The 20,158-nt window shown below is 40.7% G+C and overlaps 1 protein-coding gene across 1 annotated transcript in view; it reads right to left on the minus strand.

Moving 5' to 3' along the window:
• The window catches only part of ARSA (arylsulfatase A), a 40,819-nt gene continuing 20,661 nt past the window's right edge, over window positions 1-20,158 (minus strand). Inside the window, exons 6-8 of the mRNA XM_073652599.1 lie at window positions 20,003-20,130; window positions 5,020-5,122; window positions 1-3,014 (exon numbers count right to left, since the gene is read on the minus strand). Coding sequence (XP_073508700.1) covers window positions 2,716-3,014; window positions 5,020-5,122; window positions 20,003-20,130 — 530 coding nt within the window. The 3' untranslated portion in view covers window positions 1-2,715. The remainder of the gene's footprint in view (window positions 3,015-5,019; window positions 5,123-20,002; window positions 20,131-20,158) is intronic.

The following is a 20,158-nucleotide window of genomic DNA, read 5'->3' on the forward strand; positions in this document are numbered from 1 at the left end:
TATAATATATGGGATTTTATTAAATCTTTCAATGTCACAAATGTAAGATGATCTTGACCATGTGTTAATGAGCAAAATTGATTTTTAGCTCCTACAGTATGTACAGCGATATTTACTGAGCAATAAATTAATAAACATTTTACAGAGAACTGAAAATACTAGAAAACATTTATGCAGTGAAAAAAATAAGTGTACAGACACTATAGCCAACAGTGATGGCTACTTTACCACTGACGGAGCAAATGACTGCACTGACTATTTACTGACCGATAGAAAACAGAAAAACTTCATTAGTATTGCTGAGAGGAGATACTTATTCACTTACAGTATATACAGTGGGTACGGAAAGTATTCAGACCCCTTTAAATGTTTCACTCTTTGTTTCATTGCAGCCATTTGGTAAATTCTAAAAAGTTAATTTTTTTTCTCATTAATGTACACTCTGCACCCCATCTTGACTGAAAAAAACAGAAATGTAGAATTTTTGCAAATTTATTAAAGAAAAACTGAACTATCACATGGTCATAAGTATTCAGACCCTTTGCTCAGTATTGAGTAGAAGCACCCTTTTGAGCTAGTACAGCCATGAGTCTTCTTGGGAATGATGCAACAAGTTTTTCACACCTGGATTTGGGGATCCTCTGCCATTCTTCCTTGCAGATCCTCTCCAGTTCCATCAGGTTGGATGGTGAACGTTGATGAACAGCCATTTTCAGGTCTCTCCAGAGATGCTCAATTGGGTTTAGGTCGGGGCTCTGGCTGGGCCAGTCAAGAATAGTCACAGAGTTGTTCTGAAGCCACTCCTTTGTTATTTTAGTTGTGTGCTTAGGGTCATTGTCTTGTTGGAAGGTGAACCTTCAGCCAAGTCTGAGGTCCAGAGGACTCTGGAAGAAGTTTTCATCCAGGATATCTCTGTACTTGGCCGCATTCATGTTTCCTTCAATTGCAAACAGTCGTCCTGTCCCTGCAGCTGAAAAACACCCCATAGCATGATGCTGCCACCACCATGTTTCATTGTTGGGATTGTATTGGGCAGGTGATGAGCAGTGCCTGGTTTTCTCCACACATGCCGCTTAGAATCACCAAAAAGTTCTATCTTCGTCTCATCAGACCAGAGAATCTTATTTCTCATAGTCTGGGAGTCCTTCATGTGTTTTTGAGCAAACTCTATGAGGGCTTTCATATGTCTTGCGCTGAGGAGAGGCTCCCGTGGAGGGCTGCAGTGATAGTTGACTTTCTGAAACTTTCTCCCATCTCCCTACTGCATCTCTGGAGCTCAACCACAGTGATATTGGGGTTCTTCTTTACCTCTCTCACCAAGGCTCTTCTCCCACGATTGCTCAGTTTGGCTGGATGGCCAAGTCTAGGAAGATTTCTGGTGGTCCCAAACATCTTCCATTTAAGGATTATGGAGGCCACTGTGCTCTTTGGAATCTTGAGTAATGCAGAAATTCTTTTGTAACCTTGGCCAGATCTGTGCCTTGCCACAATTCTGTCTCTGAGCTCCTTGGGCAGTTCCTTTGATTCTTATTTGGTCTGACAAGCACTGTGAGCTGTGAGGTCTTATATAGACAGGTGTGTGACTTTCCAAATCAAGTCCTATCAGTTTAATTAAACACAGCTGGACTCCAATGAAGGAGTAGAACCATCTCAAGGAGGATCACAAGGAAGTGGACAGCATGTGACTTAAATATGAGTGTCTGAGCAAAGGGTCTGAATACTTATGACCATGTGATATTTCCGCAGCGTGGGCATTACAATTGCGGAATGCCATAGGGGACCATGGCAGAAGGCTAACATGCGTAATTCATGCGTTTACGCTGCGGAATTTTCCGCACAAAATACGCATGAAATACGCATCGTGTGCACATAGCCTTCAAGAGGTTTGTATACTTACGGTACTTTGATAATTCATATCAGAATGGCTCTAGTCTTTTTTGAAACTTTGTTTTTTCTGCCCACCTAATCTGATTGGCAGCTCCTCAGCGTCCCTCCTCCCTGCTGCTGATAAAATCTCACGCTATACAGTACAAGCTGCAGCTGTCAGTCAGGCTGGACGGTGACTGAGCACAGTCTTACTCATCAGCTCATTCACGCTTTAGCTAGATTATTCAGCCATTTTGAGATGGATTTTCAAAGTAAGTAAGCCAACCTCATCAATTCTAAAAGATCTATTCAATAATATATTTATAATATGTATTTTGAAGTCTGGTGACAGATTAACTTTAAAGTTATTAAGGTTCCAAACACAGACACATTAGTAGTCTTCATGATCAGGGTCTATTCTTGATGCAACAAGAAGGTCCCATCTCCCATCTACTATTCAGACGTTACCATTCACTCTCCACTGAAATGAATGGGTGGCACAGCAACCGGCCACTGCTCCCTGATTATAAAGTTGACATTCGCAAATTCGCTGTTAGGCTCCAATCACACATGCAGTTTTTTTTTTTTTTACACAGTTTATGAAAACCAGGTGTGGACCATAAAGGAGGCAATCTGAAAAGGAAAGACTTCAAGTCTTTCTACATCCACACCTTGGGAACAAAAACTGCTCAAAACTGCATGTATGAACAGAGCACAAGAAAGAATAAAAGAGAATGACTTGCATGCTTATCCATCCACTTCTTACAAAGGCTTCTCAAAAAATCTGGATTTCAAGCAGACTCAAGACATGAAGCACATTCAGAAGATAAGCTGAGGTTCACTGCAGAATTAGCAGTGGCAACAGCTTGGCTTTGGACTGCATTTCGGGTTGCAGCATGGCCTCAACGAAGGGTCCGTGCCTTTGTTAATCTCACTTTTTGCATAAGTCATACTTTTCAGAAATCTATCCCGCTCCTTTTGTATTTCATGGACAATTGGCTCTAGCTCTTCAGGGAAAACTGGTTTCAGTAAATTGTAGTTCTCAGCAGGATCTGTCTCCAGGTCAAACAGCAGAGGCGGGTTATGCTCAGTCAGCAGCGCAGTGACGTGGCAGTCCGGATCTGGAGTTGTCTCACTGTGAAATGCTCCTGTGGATATGTAAAAACATGAAGAAAAGTCTTAAAAGATAAATTCGTGGGAATAAAACATAGGGACGAGAGTAGTGGCCCATTTAGAGAAGTCTGTGGTCATTTATTGGCTTGTGTAAACAGACCAGGGAATTCAGGATCACACCTTCTGCTTACACCGGACAATGTGCTGCAGAGAACCATGATTAAGCCCGTTTACAAAACATCGCTACATGCTTAGCAGTCTTTGAAGTGGACCTTAAGGCCCCGTCACGCTCAGCGACGCTGCAACGATCCCGACAACGATACGACCTGTCAGGGATCGTTGCTGCGTCGCTATGTGGTCGCTGGTGAGCTGTCAAACAGGCAGGCTCACCAACGATCAGGGGAGCAGCGACATCGTGGAAAGAATCTTTCCACGATGTCCTGCTCCTGGTTACCAGCCTGCTGAAGCAGGAGCAGGCTGGTAACCATGATAAACATCGGGTTACTAGGGGCACACGTGCTCCTAGTAACCCGTTGTTTATCATGCTTACCACTCTGCTACGGTGAGCGGGAGGTTACCGCTCACTTTAGCAGGCTCGTAACCATGATAAACAGAGGGTTACTAAGTGCGCGTGTGCCCCTAGTAACCTGATGTTTATCATGGTTACCAGCCTGATCGCTGCTCCCGCTGGTCACACACAGCGATGTGTTGTGACCAGCGGGAGGGCAACGACCAAAAAATGGTCCAGGACACTTTGCAGCGATCAGCGACCTCACAGCAGGGGCCTGATCGCTGCAAAGTGTCACACATAGCGACATCCCTGGTGAGGTCGCTGTTGCGTCACCAAAACCGTGACACAACAGCGATCTCGCTAGCGATCTCGCTATGTGAGACGGGGGCTTTAGAATATCAGAATAAGATTACACAGGAATTAATTATCTTTACTGTTTATAAACATGGATACCCTTTGGTCTGCAGACACAAAACACCAGGAGACTATTTGCAAAGTTACCTTGTTTGAGGTGTTCAAAAATAACTTATTAAAGTCAATTTCAAGTGATCAAGTATTCATAAAAACATCACATAAGGCTATATATGAAAAATGATACACATTTGATTCCCCACATAAAAACATATTAGACTCTTTAAGTACCATAAGTTTTAGTAGCCATTAAAATGAATGACTGAAGAAATGTAGTGTTATGCAGGAGGCCATCACAAATGCCCCTCTCCTCTTTGTACGGAAATGATACATAAATTACATGTATTCTGCCAGTTCTCCATTCTCATAGATCAGAATAAGGTTCTGGCACTCAAAAACACAATAGCATTGAGATCCAAAGGTTCTCCATTCTCAGGCTTACAAGATTGGGAATAATAATAATCTTTTTATTTATATAGCGCCAACATATTCCATAGCGCTTTACAATTCAGACAATTTACAGACATTATTGGCAGTGCCCCATTGGGGCTCACAATTTACATTCCCTATCAGTATATCTTTGGAGTGTGGGAGGAAACCGGAGAACCTGGGGGAAACCTACGCAAACACGGGGAGAACATACAAACTCCTTGCAGATGTTGTCCTTGGTGGGATTTGAACCCAGGACCCCATTGCTGCAAGGCTACAGTGCTAACCACTGAGCCTCCGTGCTGCCCAATAATGTCAAGGATGTGTTCACTTGAGAACAAAAACTATTCTGATGTGCACAGATATGTAATATTTTATACATTTGTTGACTACATATTATTTCCATGTCACATGAAAGGTCCTATAATTATTAGAAAATAAATGCATATTGTACATTCTGTAGACAGAAGGTGCATGGGGAATTTGACTTCCCCATATTTACTTTTCCCAATTTCTCAAATTGCTCTCTTCTGTAAATACTGTAACTGTACTAGAGGAGTAATCCCAGAAAACATCAATAAAATAATGACATTAAAAAGAAGAAAGCTGTAAAGGTGGAGACTCTCAAATCAGAAACTGAATAACTACTGGGTAGTGTATAGATAAAAAAAAAACAAAAACACATATACCTTGTGTATAGAAGTGAGCCTTGTATTTTCCCATCCTCAGGGCGTGGATCCCTCTTCTAGGATCAATAGATGAAGGATAATAATAAAAAGTGTTTCTTGGACTCTGAAGACATGAGATAAACATGATTAGATTTTATATCTGTAAAATGTGAAAAAAATAAAATAACAATGATCAAAAGGTATCTTTAACCCCTTCATGACATGGAGATTTTTCTTTTTTCCGTTTTTGTTTTTTCCTCTCTTTTTTCCACGAGCCATAACTTTTTTTTATTTTTCCATCAATATCTACTATATAATCGGCTTATCCCGTCTGTCTGTCCGTCCAGGAAATCCTGCGTCGCTGATTGGTCCGGCCGCGGCCAATCAGCGACGCGGGATTTCAGAACAAGATGGCGGCCGTTAGCGGCTCATCTGCCGCACGGAGGTCAGCGGCGATGCAGCCGAAGTGCTCGCATCAGAAGTACCCCGACCGGCGGCCTAGGCGGCGCCGCTCCCCGGTCCTCCCTTCACACTTGCCGTCGGGAGAGCAGCGGCCCTAGACCCATAACATTTTAATTTTTCGAGATATGGGGCTCTGTGAAGGCTTATTTTTTCTGACGCTTTTACTGATACCATGTTGGATATGATAGATACGATGTTTTGATTGCCTCTTATTGCAATGTTGCGGCAGTAAAAAAGATTAATTCTGGCGTTTTGATTAATTTATTTTATTTTATATTTTGATAGACCGGACTTTTACAAATGCAGCAATACCAAATATGTGTATTTTATTTTTTTTTAAATTGTTTTATTTTTAATGGGGCAAAAAGGGGGTGATTTAAACTTGTGTTTCTTTTAATTTTTTTCAATATATATATTTTTTTAATTTTTCTTCACTTTAGTGTATTTAATAGTCCCCTTAGGGAACATGAAGCTGCGAACGTCTGATAGTTTGTGCAATACATAGCAGTGCATGAGTACTGCTATGTATAGAAAAAAAATCACAATCTCCTATGAATACCAGCCACGGGCTGGCATTCACAGGAGGATCGTAATGACAGGCACGGGGGTCCACCAGTCCCTCGGCTGTCATGATAACCCATTGGCACCTCACGATCACGTCAGAGATTGACAGCAGCATTTAACAGGTTAACAGCCACAGACAGAGCTACGCTCCACCCACAGCTGTTAGCGGCACATGATAGCGGATTAAATCAGCCATCATGTGTGGGGAAAGATGTGGGCTCGGTGTGCGAGCCCGCATTAAAGGCAAGGACACGACATATGACGCAAGTTTACATCATATTTCATGAAGGGGCTAAATAAAACAAAAACTGAATAATTCTGTTGATCTTCACAAATGTCCTTACAATCATTGTATAGCAGTAACATAAGTACTTGTGATACATAAATGAGAGAATTACACACTGATTAAAAAAACTAGCTAAGATTGCAAGTTTTAATTTATGTAGTGCACAAATGAACCACAGTTACTTGCACATAATTATCATTTTATAATCATTTTTATTTATGTAGTGTCAGCAAATTATGCAGATCTTTATAATTCAGAAGGTACAAACAATATCAGAGTAATACATAATTCAGCAATACAAACAAGAGGAGTGAGAGCCCTGCTCACAAGAGCTCACAATCCATGAGGAAATAGGGGTGACACTAGAGATAAAAAAGGGGCTTTTAGTGTATGGTCCAGCCACTAATAATGTTATTCATGTTAAGCTGCATGAAGCGGACACCATCCAGTATCTGTATACACTGTGTAGAATTATTAGGCAAGTGAGTATTTTGACCATGTCATTATTTTTATACATAGTTTCCACATCTGGCGCAGTATAAACGTGATAGTTTATCGGATGAAGCAGATGAGGTGATGTGTATTTGTGTAATGAGGGAGAGCAAGTCCTAGAGATATCAACACCCTTTAACAAGGTGTGCAGAATTATTACGCAGCTTGTTTTTCTCAGGCAAATGGGCCAAAATAGAGATTTGATTAACTATGAAAAGTAAAAAATAGTTACAAGTCTTACAGAGGGATGCAGCACTCCTGTAATTGCTAAGAATTTGAGGTGTGATCACAGAACCATAAAAAGTTTTGTTGCAAATAGTCAACAGGGTTTAAAAAATATGTTGAGAAAAAGAAACGCAAATTAACAGCCAAAGATTTGAGAAAAATCAAATGTGAAACAATCAGGAACCCATTATCCTCCAGTGCTGTCATGTTCCAGAAGTGCAACCTCCCTCAAGTGCCCAGAAGTACAAGGCGTTCAGTGCTCAAAGACATGGCCATGGTAAAGAAAGCTGTAACCCAACCACCACTCAACAAGACATATAAGGTAAAATGTCAAGACCAGGCCAAGAAATATCTGATGACAGATTTTTCAAAGGTTTTATGGACGGATGAAATGAGAGTGACTCTTGAAGGACCCAATGGATGGACCTGTGGCTAGAACAGTAACAACCACGACCACAGACCTCCACTTCTACTCAAAAGTCAGCACGATGGAGGTGGGGTACTGCTATGGGCAAGCATTACTAAAGAGGAGGTAGTTTTTAGAAGATGCTTTCTTCAAGCAGTAGTACAGGAAAAAGTCAGAATATTTCAAGAAAACCATGACTTGCATGCAGGACATTGGTCCATGGCATGAGTCAAAGTACTCCATGTTTGGCTAGCCATTTTAGGCCTTGATGATGAAAGAATAATGACATGGCCCCCTCCTCACCCAACCTAAACCCTATTGAGAACCTGTGGGCCCTTCTTAAACAGGAGATTCACAGTGAAGGAAAATAGGACACCTCTCTGAACAGTGTCTGGGAGACTGTTTGGTGCCTCCCAAAAAAGTTGATCGTCAATAGATTAAGAAACTGACAGACTCCATGGATTGAAGGTTTATAACTGTTACTGAAAAGGAGGATGGCTATATTGGACACTGATATTTTTTTGAAATCTCAGAAATTTATTTTTGTACATTTTTAGTTGTTTGGTTATTATTCTCACTTTAACAGATTAAAATAAACAATTGAGATGTGAAAATTTACATTTTTTCACTTAGTTGCTCAATAAGTCTGCACACTAATAGAAGCCCAATAATTCTGCACACAGATATTATCTTAATAAATACCAATCCTCACCTTTACTTTATTAAATATTCAGGTTTATTAACCATTTCGATTGACCAACAGCACTGTATTGTTCAATAATAAAATTAATCATCAAAAATACAAATTGCCTAATAATTGTTTATGTCCACATACAAAGTGCTACTGAATGCATGGAGTGTATAGGAACAAATGATAGAAAGAACCAGATTCTGAGGAAAATATATTAAGGATGAACTGAGAGAAAATAGATTAGAGAAGTATTGCGATAGGCTTGCCTAAAAAGGGCCATTTGTAGGACACACAAAACTGTGGACACTGGGAATTGATCTGATTGTTTGGGATAGTGCATTACAGAGAACTGGTGAAGCATGAGAAAAGTCTTAAAGGGGTTTTCCCACAAACAAAGGTTCATTTTAAAAATTGTCTGTGTCTGGCCGTGTATGGAACATACCACATCTCCAGGGCAGGGGAGGAAGCAAAAGAGTATACAGATATTACAGCAGAGGATCACAGAGGATTCATTTTGTAAGGTAAAATATTTCACTGCCTGTTTTTAAACAATATTTTACCTCACAAAATGAATCCTCTGCGATCCCCTGCTGTAATATCTGTATACTCTTTTGCTTCCTCCCCTGCCCAGGAGATGTGGTATGATCAGGCCATGTTCCGTACACGGTCAGACACAGCCAATTTGGATTATGGTGCATGTTAAGAGTTAGATCATAGGTATAACAGAGTGTGCAGGTAGGGTTGTTAGACACAGATAAGGGAGGAGATGTAGAATGGTGCAGCAATTTGGATAGCTTTGTGAAAAACTGTGATAGGGTTATATTCTTTTCTATAGAGGATGGGAAACCAGTGCAATGACTGGAACAGGGTGGCATCCAATGGAGTGGACAGAGGATAGTTGGTTAAGAAAACGATTGATTAGTAGTTGCAAGATGAGAATGAATCACAGTGACAATAGGTGTTTATGGAGTTTCCATGATAAGAAAATGGTGGATTCTGGAAATGTTTTTAAGGTATAAGTGACATGAGAAGGGGTATAGCTACAGGGGCTTGCAGTCACGCCTAGGGTGCCCCAAAAGATCCCTTTGGCTAATATGAGAAGACCAATACTAGTAAAAAAAACAGTGATAATCGGGGGCCCTGTTGGAGCTTTTGCATTGGTGCCCCCAGAAAGTCGACAGGAACGTGTGACCAACAGGATATACAGAGTGCACATGCAAATGCACAACTCAACATGACGCCACCAGCCACATGTTGCTTATGCTACTGTGAGCAGCCTGCGTGACCTAAATGTTCTACCATGGCCTGCAGAATCTCCGGACTGGTCTCCCATCCAGCACATCATTGGTAAACAATTGCAAAGGGTGCTGCCAGCAGCGGATACTGATGATTTGTGACCCCAAGTTAATTTAGCATGGTAGAACATTTCTCAGACAACCATTAATAACCTCATTGGTAGCAGCCAAGGCGTGAAAGTGCGAGTATTTTTGCGCATGGCACTCATACTTGATGCTTAATGAAGCTAGATGTTTTCAATGATTTTTTTTTTCATTTTTTTTATCACTTGCATATCATTAACATGTCCTTTGATCCTGTGATTTCTAGAATCTCAAAGACTTTTCATTCTTGGTGTTGCAATTTCAATGTTGAAGAGATAGGATAAAAAGAAAAAATTATATATATATTGCTACTGTAATCTGCAAGGTCCTTATGAGCAGATGCTACAAACTAATGTGTGGTAATCACTATCCGGATACATTGACTGACAGCCAGCTCTGCTGCATTTGTGTGCTGAGCAGGATGTCAGTCAATGTGCAGTGAATTGATTACAGTGCATTAACAGTATAATGGGCTAGTGGGCTCCCTGCACTGCCCTGATGACTGGAAACAAGCCCAGCAGGGAGGATATACCTTCATTTTTTCTCTCTGGCCGCGGCTCCAGCAAGTCTGCCAGACATGATTTAAACGCAATTTACATGCACATTACAACTATATCTATAGGTAAATAGTGTATTTTGGAGGTGACAGGTTCCCTTCAATTTTGACATGATTGTAGTTTGAATGGTGATCTTATTTTCCGCCACTTGTATTTCACCGAGGACAGCATACACTTCCATCAAGGTCAGATGTTTATACTCAATTTTCTTTTTCAAGGGAGTCAATCAAATGTGTATCCTCTTTTCATTGAACCATAAAGAACAATATATTAGATATAAAAAAGCCAGCAAATAGAGGAAACAGAAATGGAATATATTTATTTAGATTGCTTCGCAACCTGAGTACTAATGGTTTCTGTGAAGCAGGGCGCAAACACGCTAAAGAATTGTAAAATAAGTACACATTTAGTAATGTAGACCTAGGGAAAACAATCTCATGAATGAACAGTGATCAATCAAAACATTAAAACCACTGAAAGATTACATAAATACCATTGATTACCCTGTGACAATAGCACTTGTCAAGGATTGGAATATATTGGATATCAAGTAAACAATCATTTCCTGAAGTTGCTTTGCTAGAAGCAGGAAAAATGAGTGAAGATCTAAGCAGCTTTGACAAGGGCCAAATTGCAATGGCTAGATGCCTAGGTTAGAGCCGCTACAAATCGGTGGTCTTGTGGTGTGTTCCTGATTTGGAGTGGTCAGAACTAACAAAAAATGGTCAAAAGATGAACAATTGATGGACAAGCAACAGATTCAAGGTTTTCCAGGGTTCACTGATATGCACTGAGATCAAAGGTTAGCCTGTCTTGGCTAATGCCACTAAAGTGCTGTGGTAGAACAAATTGCTGAAAAAATTAATGCTGGCTATGATGAAGACGTGTAAAAATGTGCAATGTATAACATTTTTTTCATATGACGTAGAAGGGTGTGATTGAGTGCATTGCCTATCTGGAGATGAGATAGCACCAGGATGCACTTTGGGAAGGTGTAGTGGGCAATATTCTGCTGTGAATGCTTAGTTCCTGGAGTTTACCCAGATATTACTGTAACACGTACACCCTACCTAAACATGTAGCAGACCAAGCTCACCCCTACAGTGCTGGCCAAAAGTATTGGCACCCCTGCAATTCTGTCAGATAATACTCAGTTTCTTCCTGAAAATGATTGCAATCACAAATTCTTTGGTATTATTATCTTCATTTAATTTGTCTTCAATGAAAAAAACACAAAAAGAATTGTCCTAAAGCCAAATTGGATATAATTCTACACCAAACCTAAAAAAGGGGGTGGACAAAAGTATTGGCACCCTTTGAAAAATCATGTGATGCTTCTCTAATTCGTGTAACTAACAGCACCTGTAACTTACCTGTGGCACCTAACAGGTGTTGGCAATAACTAAATCACACTTGCAGCCAGTTAACATGGATTAAAGTTGACTCAACCTCTGTCCTGTGTCCTTGTGTGTACCACATTGAGCATGGAGAAAAGAAAGAAGACCAAAGAACTGTCTGAGAACTTGAGAAACCAAATTGTGAGGAAGCATGAGCAATCTCAAGGCTACAAGTCCATCTCCAAAGACCTGAATGTTCCTGTGTCTTCCGTGCGCAGTGTCATCAAGAAGTTTAAAGCCCATGGCACTGTGGCTAACCTCCCTAGATGTGGACGGAAAAGAAAAATTGACAAGAGATTTCAACGCAAGATTGTACGGATGGTGGATAAAAAACCTCGACTAACATCCAAACAAGTTCAAGCTGCTCTGCAGTCCGAGGGTACAACAGTGTCAACCCGTACTATCCGTCGGCGTCTGAATGAAAAGGGACTGTATGGTAGGATACCCAGGAAGACCCCACTTCTTACCCTGAGACATAAAAAAGCCAGGATGGAGTTTGCCAAAACTTACCTGAGAAAGCCTAAAACGTTTTGGAAGAATGTTCTCTGGTCAGATGAGACAAAAGTAAAGCTTTTTGGGAAAAAGCATCAACAGAGTGTACAGGAAAAAAAAGAGGCATTCAAAGAAAAGAACACGGTCCCTACAGTCAAACATGGTGGAGGTTCCCTGATGTTTTGGGGTTGCTTTGCTGCCTCTGGCACTGGACTGCTTGACCGTGTGCATGGCATTATGAAGTCTGAAGACTACCAACAAATTTTGCAGCATAATGTAGGGCCCAGTGTGAGAAAGCTGGGTCTCCCTCAGAGGTCATGGGTCTTCCAGCAGGACAATGACCCAAAACACACTTCCAAAAGCACTATAAAATGGTTTGAGAGAAATCACTGGCGACTTCTAAGGTGGCCAGCAATGAGTCCAGACCTGAATCCCATAGAACACCTGTGGAGAGATCTCAAAATGGCAGTTTGGAGAAGGCACCCTTCAAATATCAGGGACCTGGAGCAGTTTGCCAAAGAAGAATGGTCTACAATTCCAGCAGAGCATTGTAAGAAACTCATTGATGGTTACCTGAAGCGGTTGTTCGCAGTTATTTTGGCTAAAGGTTGTGCAACCAAGTATTAGGCTAAGGGTGCCAATACTTTTGTCCGGCCCTTTTTTGGAGTTTTGTGTGAAATGATCAATGATTTGATTTTTGCTTCATTCTCTTTTGTGTTTTTTCCTTGCAAGCAAATTAAATGAAGAGAATAAGACCAAAGAATTTGTGATTGCAATCATTTCCAGGAAGAAGCTGAGTATTATCTGACAGAATTGCAGGGGTGCCAATACTTTTGGCCAGCACTGTACATGGCAATAGTATTCTTTAATAGCAGTGTTCTATTTTAGCAAAATAACGTATTTTACCACCCTTCAAAAATTGTTCAGGAAGGGTTTGAGGAACAGGAAAGTAAGTCATGGGAACATTGTTTGAAGAACATGAGTTCAAGGTGGTAACAAAACCTCCAAATTCCACGTATCCAAATTCAGTACAGCATCTGTGGGAGATGTTGGAAAAACAAGTCTGATCCATGGAGGTCTCATCTTATAGCTTACAGGACAGATACCATGGGACACATTTAGAGAACTCATGAAGTCAATGCATCCGTGGGTTAGAGCTGTATTGGTAGCACAAGGAGGGACCTACACAAGGGTTTTTAAAAAAATAAAACTATTTGTTTTTTTAATAATTTTAAGGGAACATACAAAACAATAGAGATATTAAATACTTGCTACAGGTTCCAAAATATTGGAATTTCAAAGAGAATTGCACAAATTACAGAAGTTGGAAGCTTAGCTATTTAATCATGTCATGTTAAATACATGTATATAGAGTATATAGGAGGATTGGTGGAATATATTACCCAGATGATAAAGTACATTATGAGAGCGTGTGTCGCACATGGAAATCTCATCACCAAACATATCTTCCAATTCATCTATCATGAATCCGAAATGACATTCCTTTGTTATAGTCCTGTTTAGGTCTCCAGCCTCAAGATACCAAAAGTCCACCTCAATTCTCCTCTACAGTACTATACAGTGTAAAAAAAATGGGCGAACTGAATCTTGTATCTCTTACCTTGTGTAGTGGATTTCAACAAACTTTTTCCACTTTTTAAAGAATTTACTTGCATCTCATTCTTTATGACCCTCTGTATCAAGTCGACCTATACTGATCAATAGTTTCAATTGTAATATGATAGATGCAGTATCCTAAGTCTTTGGACCTAACCACTGATTGAAGAGACACCGTAAAGCTACCAGTAAGATATGAATCTGAATCATTTTGGACACCATAGAACTGCCTGCTGTGCCATCTGCAATGGATATCAAATGACAAGATAAACTTGCCAGTGCCGTAAGGGGAACATTTAGCCTCCAATGTCTGTGTATATACTGTGATCCCTCCTTCCAGTACTCTTGTGAACTTACACTCCCATACTCTATGCTATAGGGCATAGGCCATTTCAATACTGCTCTGTACAGGGAAAGTGGAGAGTCGGTTTCAGCAGTGTTGAAGTGTGCGCTGGAGCTCAAAATCTAAGATGGCAGCTGCCTCTTGTGCTGGCTCCACCCTGTCTACTAAGTACTGGCTGCGTTCTACATCGATATAGCCAGTGCTTAGAGGGAGCGCAGCCGGCACTGGCAGCTGATGTGATCTTCGAATCTGAGCAGATTCAACGAGCGATAAAAAGAGGGGGCGGCGCCGCCAGCACAAGGAGCAGGTGCCATCTTTGTCAATGTGAACAGTGCATGAACACAGTCAGACTACAGAAACGGTGATCCCAGTCAGCCAGCAAGCACTTTTGTGCAGTTCCATCTTTGAATCAGAGCAGACACGGCCAGTTCTTAGCCCAGCGACAGCAGTCTCTGAGCCCTACCGGCCCAGGGACAGCTCCCTTAGCCCTCCTACCCATGGACAGCTCTCTGAGCCTTACTACCCAGTGATAGCTGCCTTATAGCCCTAATTTTCTCTTTTTTATGTTTGGACTTTACACCATTTAACTTTATGCTAAAAAGTTTATAAATATATAATGTGTTTTTTCTTTAAAAAAACAAAAACCTTTTTAACTGAGCAGCTTGGGGCTTCCATTTTTATTTGCTGGTATGCATGTGTTAGAGCACGACTCGTACACACCGTAAATATGACAGCACCCGGGCCATAGGAGACTGCTGATGGCATCCGATTCCATTTCCTATACTGCGGCTGTCTCTGCTGTGAACTGGGCATGACTCTCTGCTGCGCATTTCACACAGGTGAAGACTAAGTGCCATTGTATTGTAGCTGTGTGCTGGATGTAATCCTTCTATCACCTGAAGTTGCTGTGATCGGAGAGGAGCCATCATTTCAGCTAAGATCAGAGTAATTACCAGTGAGCACAGGTCTGGGCACCAGTGTTGTGGAGGTCACCTCCACAACACTCAAGTCAAGTGACATATACTCACCACTGGTTGAAGTCACCTCCGCAGTCCTGGTGCCCAAACCTTTGCTCACAGTTCACTACTTTTATTCAAGTGGAGCAGCTGCAATAACATACAGTAACTGCTCTGTTCACATCACCAGCGGTACTGTAGCGGTGAGTACATGTCACTGGATAACATCACCACCACAGCCCCGATGCCCGGACCCATGCTCACCGGTAATTACAGTGATCTGAGCAGAGCAGTTATGTTATTGTGGCTGCTCCACTCAGATTACAGTAATTGTCTGCATAGAGGTGTATCTACAACCCCGGGCAAAAATTATGGAATCACCGGGCTCGGAGGATGTTCATTCAGTTGTTTAATGTTGTTGAAAAAAAGCAGATCACAGACATGGCACAAAACTAAAGTCATTTCAAATGGCAACTTTAGGGCTTTAAGAAACACTAAAAGAAATCAAGATTAAAAATGTGGTACTCAGTAAGGGTAATTTTTTCAGACCAAGCAGAGGGAAAAAATTATGGAATCACTCAATTCTGAGGAAAAAAATATGGAATCATGAAAAACAAACACACAAAAGAACACTCCAATACATCACTAGTATTTTGTTGCACCACCTCTGGCTTTAATATCAGCTTGCAGTCTCTGAGGTATGGACTTAATGAGTGACAAACAGTACTCTTCATCAATCTGGCTCCAACTTTCTCTTATTGCTGTTGCCAGATCAGCTTTGCAGGTTGGAGCCTTGTCATGGACCATTTTCTTCAACTTCCACCAAAGATTTTCAATTGGATTGAGATTCGGACTATTTGCAGGCCATGACATTGACCTTATGTGTCTTCTTTCAAGGAATGTTTTCACAGTTTTTGCTCTATGGCAGGATGCATTATCATCTTGAAAAATGATGTCATCATCCCCAAACATCCTTTCAATTGATGGGATAAGAAAACTGTCCAAAATATCAATGTAAACTTGGGCATTTATTGAAGATGTAATGACAGCCATCTCCCCAGTGCCTTTACCTGACATGCAGCCACATATCATCAATGACTGTGGAAATTTGCATGTTCTCTTCATGCAGTCATCTTTATAAATCTCATTGGAACGGCACCAAACAAAAGTTCCAGCATTATCACCTTGCCCAATGCAGATTCGCGATTCATCACTGAATATGACTTTCATCCAGTCATCCACAGTTCACAAATGCTTTTCCTTAGCTCATTGTAACCTTGTTTTTTTCTGTTTAGGTGTTAATGATGGATTATGTTTAGCTTTTCTGTATGTAAATCCCATTTCCTTTAGGCGGTTTCTTACAGTTCGGTCACAGACATTGACTCCAGTTTACTCCCATTTGTTCCTCATTTGTTTTGTTGTGAATTTCCTGTTTTGGAGACATATTGCTTTAAGTTTCCAGTCTTGACTCTTTGAGGTCTTCCTTGGTCTACTAGTAGGTTTGCCATTAACAACCTTCCCATGTTGTTTGTATTTGCTCCACATTTTAGACACAGCTGACTGTGAACAACCAACATCTTTTGCAACACTGCGTGATGATTTACCTTCTTTTAAGAGTTTGATAATCCTCTCCTTTGTTTCAATTGACATCTCTCGTGTTGGAGCCATGATTCATGTCAGTCAACTTGGTGCAACAGCTCTCCAAGGTGTGATCACTCCTTTTTAGATGCAGACTAACGAGCAGATCTAATTTGATGTAGGTGTTAGTTTTGAAAATGAAAATTTACAGTGTCATTCCATAATTTTTTCCTCAGAATTGAGTGATTCCCTAATTTTTTCCCTGTTTGGTCTGAAAAAAATTACCCTTACTGAGTACCACATTTTTAATCTTGATTTCTTTTAGTGTTTCTTAAAACCCTAAAGTTGCCATTTGAAATTACTTTAGTTTTGTGCCATGTCTGTGATCTGCTTTTTTTCAACAACTGAATGAACATCCTCCGAGCCCGGTAATTCCATAATTTTTGCCAGGGGTTGAAATATGATCATGTGTTATACAGTGCGCAGAGTCACGTATCTAATCCGAACATGTGTGACACAGAGTCCTTAGCTCTATATCTAAGCCTATCATGTGTGACACAAATAGCTGAGCCGGTATCTAAGCCTGTCAAGTTTGCTATAGTCCACTGAGCAGCGTATCTAATCCCATCATGTGTGATGCAGTGCACAGAACCATGTATCTAATATGATCATGTATGACACAGTCCGCAGACCCATGTATCTATTATAATCGTGTGCGATATAGAAAGCAGAGTTAGGATCAGATACACATCATGTGTGATTCAGTCCACTGAGCTGTGTATATAATTCTATCATGTGTGATACAGTCAGAAGAGTTGTGCAATTACTGTGAACTGAGCGCTACAGCTGCAATGATATGACTGCTCCACTCAGATCTCTATAAAAATAGCAGAGCAGTGCCAACTCACATAATAGGCACTGCCAGCATTCCTTGGTGACAATGTCCACGTCTTGGTATCACATTGCAGTCAGAAACAAATGTGTCCGCACTGTGATCCTGAACTTTATCCTCCCTTATTCTTTTGCAAAGTCCCAAAAGGGTTGGGGGGGGGGGGTGAGGTGGAGTGACATAGGACACATGAGAGCAAATCCTGCCCACATTTACGGCAGTTGAAATGCGAGCTAGCAGTACACTAATTTTTCATAGCAAATGTTAAAGGAGTTTTCCAGTACTTATTATTATCTCCCCAATGTATTCACTCTGTGCCCATAAGTGTTTTTGTAAATACCTTTGGTTGTCCTTCTTGCCTGTGAGCGGCGCTAATGCTGGCCGCTCACAGGCATCAAGTGACCCCCGGCGGCAGCTGGCTTTTTCTTTCGCTGTTGTCACGTCAAGTGAGGCATGACATCAGTGATGCGGTCCCCACGGTGTATGCTGGGCAGTGGGCGGGGTTACCCCCCACGTCACACCCAGCATCCACCGCCCGCTTTCCCAATGAATGAAAGGTAACCCCGCCCACAGCCCATCACTCACCATGGAACACAGCACTATGTCAGAGCCGGCTGCAGCCAGGGTCACGTGATGCCTGTGAGCGGCCCGTGATAGCGCCGCTCACAGGCAAGAAGAACAACCAAAGGTATTTACAAAAAACACTTATGGGCACAGGGTGAATACAGTGGGGAGATAATAAAAAGTACGGGACAACTTCTTAGAAGGTTGAAAATATCAAAACTTTTTAAAATAAGTTTTCATATTTTATACCATTAAAAATATTAAAATATATATATATTTAATTAAAGTGGGGTAATTTTAAAAATAGAATTGGTCAGATGATCTATCCATTTTAATTCTCAGGTGAGTAATGTATAAAGTGTCCCCGTTTTAAATTTAACTCCATATCTTGTCACACCGATTCCGAACATGGTTGTCTAAGCTCCAGAATCTCAATCTTGTCCATGTTTACCTTATATCCTCGAAACTGGCGAAACTTCTACCAAAAGATATTTGTGGGTTAGCTACAAAAAGTATCACATCATCAGTGAAAAAAGCCCCAGTTTAGCCTATTGAGAACCAACCATAAACACTTGTACAGATTGGAATCTTACAGATTACAGGCCAAAGGCTCTAAAGCATACATGTGAAACTCTGGCCCGCAGGGTGGTTTTATTTGGCCCGCGACAACAGAACCACCACCCCTATGTGGGCCCATTATTCTGTATGGAGGACAATGTGGGGCCCATTATTCTGTATGGAGGACTATGTGGGAGAACATTATACTGTATACTGGTTGGCCCGTGGGTTTGTCCAAGTTTTTCATTTTGGCCCGCTGTGTGTTTGAGTTTGACATCCCAGCTCTAAAGCCAGATGGAATAAGAGTGGCGACAAGAAACACAACTTAGTAAGTGTGAAAAGTGGTGATAAAGACGGGGAAGGTGTGTTACTTACCTATTGGTGCCCTACGTAGCCCCAAGTACATTCGAAGACACCTCCCATCTTATCCAACACCAAGGCAAATGGTTTTCATAGTATAATAATAATAATAATAATAATAATAATAAAAAATGTATGTATAACCAGTAATAAACAAGAGAAGATAAGACAATAAACTGTTTACGTTCTACATGGTTTACTATAACATAAACTCCCTTAGCGCTAGCTGTCGGGGTGATAGCTCAGTGTAATTTAAGATATCTTCAATGCTCAGGGAGCTATTGCAGAAACAGTAGGCATTTTGGAGTTCTTAGTTACAGGACAGACGTCCAACTGGGAGATAATTGTTTATTTGTAAGTATACTGTCAAAGCAACTAGAAAACTGTAAAAGAACAGCTACAGTACCCGCAATGATTCAGCAACTCTCCCTAAGTCATTTCCATTTAAATGAACTGTGCAAGGAGAAATCCGATTGAGTTAGCAAAAATACCTAGGATTTTAAACAAAAATAGGCAAATTAAAAATAAATAAATTAGATCACATGATGAAGGTGCAGTGAAACTGCAGGAAAAAAAATGCAATTCTGTCATTTTTAGGGGGGTTTGTTCTTGCAACATTCATTGTGTGAAAGAAAAGTGTCATTGAAATTTGCAGAAAAAAAATATGTTTTGTTTGTGTCGCCATTTTGAGACCTATAACTTATTTTTCTGTCCATGGAGCTATTATGTGAGGGCATTTTTTTGGGGCTTTCTGAACTGACATTTTCAACTATACCATTTTGGGTTAACATTTTTTTGCATTTTTCTGAGAAGTGTGGAGACCAAAAATGGTAATTACAGTGTTCCAATTTGTTTGTCGGTGTTTAACATAAAGTTTACATTTTATATTTTGATGGATATATTTGGCATTGTTGTGTCCAAAAAAGTAATGGTTTTCTTTTTCCATTTTAAAATTCTTTATTTCGGGTGATGTAAATAATTATTAAAAAAAACCTTTTCTTTTCCATCTTAAACTTGCGGTTGTTCGATTGCCTATACCATATACTGCAATACCATAGTACTGCAATATGTTCAGTCTCTGATTTCTAGAAAGCATGAGACCATACAACACCATTAGACTGCTATGAAGCCAAGAGACTGCCAAGTTATCATCAAGCCTGGGTTTTACAATCATTTCAAATCACTTACCTTTTCACCGCTAAAAAGAAGTTTACTTAGATCATATCCATCTAATGGGACTTTAGGAAGAGGCGCGCCTGCTAAAGATGCTATTGTAGGTAGAATGTCCAGCGTGCTGGCCATCTGAGAGGTCACTCCTGCAGGGTAACAGAAGACGGGAACAGA

The sequence above is a fragment of the Phyllobates terribilis genome, unplaced genomic scaffold (genome assembly GCF_046119375.1).
Source record: "Phyllobates terribilis strain yellow unplaced genomic scaffold, ASM4611937v1 Scaffold_11__3_contigs__length_659146591, whole genome shotgun sequence".
NCBI lineage: Eukaryota > Metazoa > Chordata > Amphibia > Anura > Dendrobatidae > Phyllobates > Phyllobates terribilis.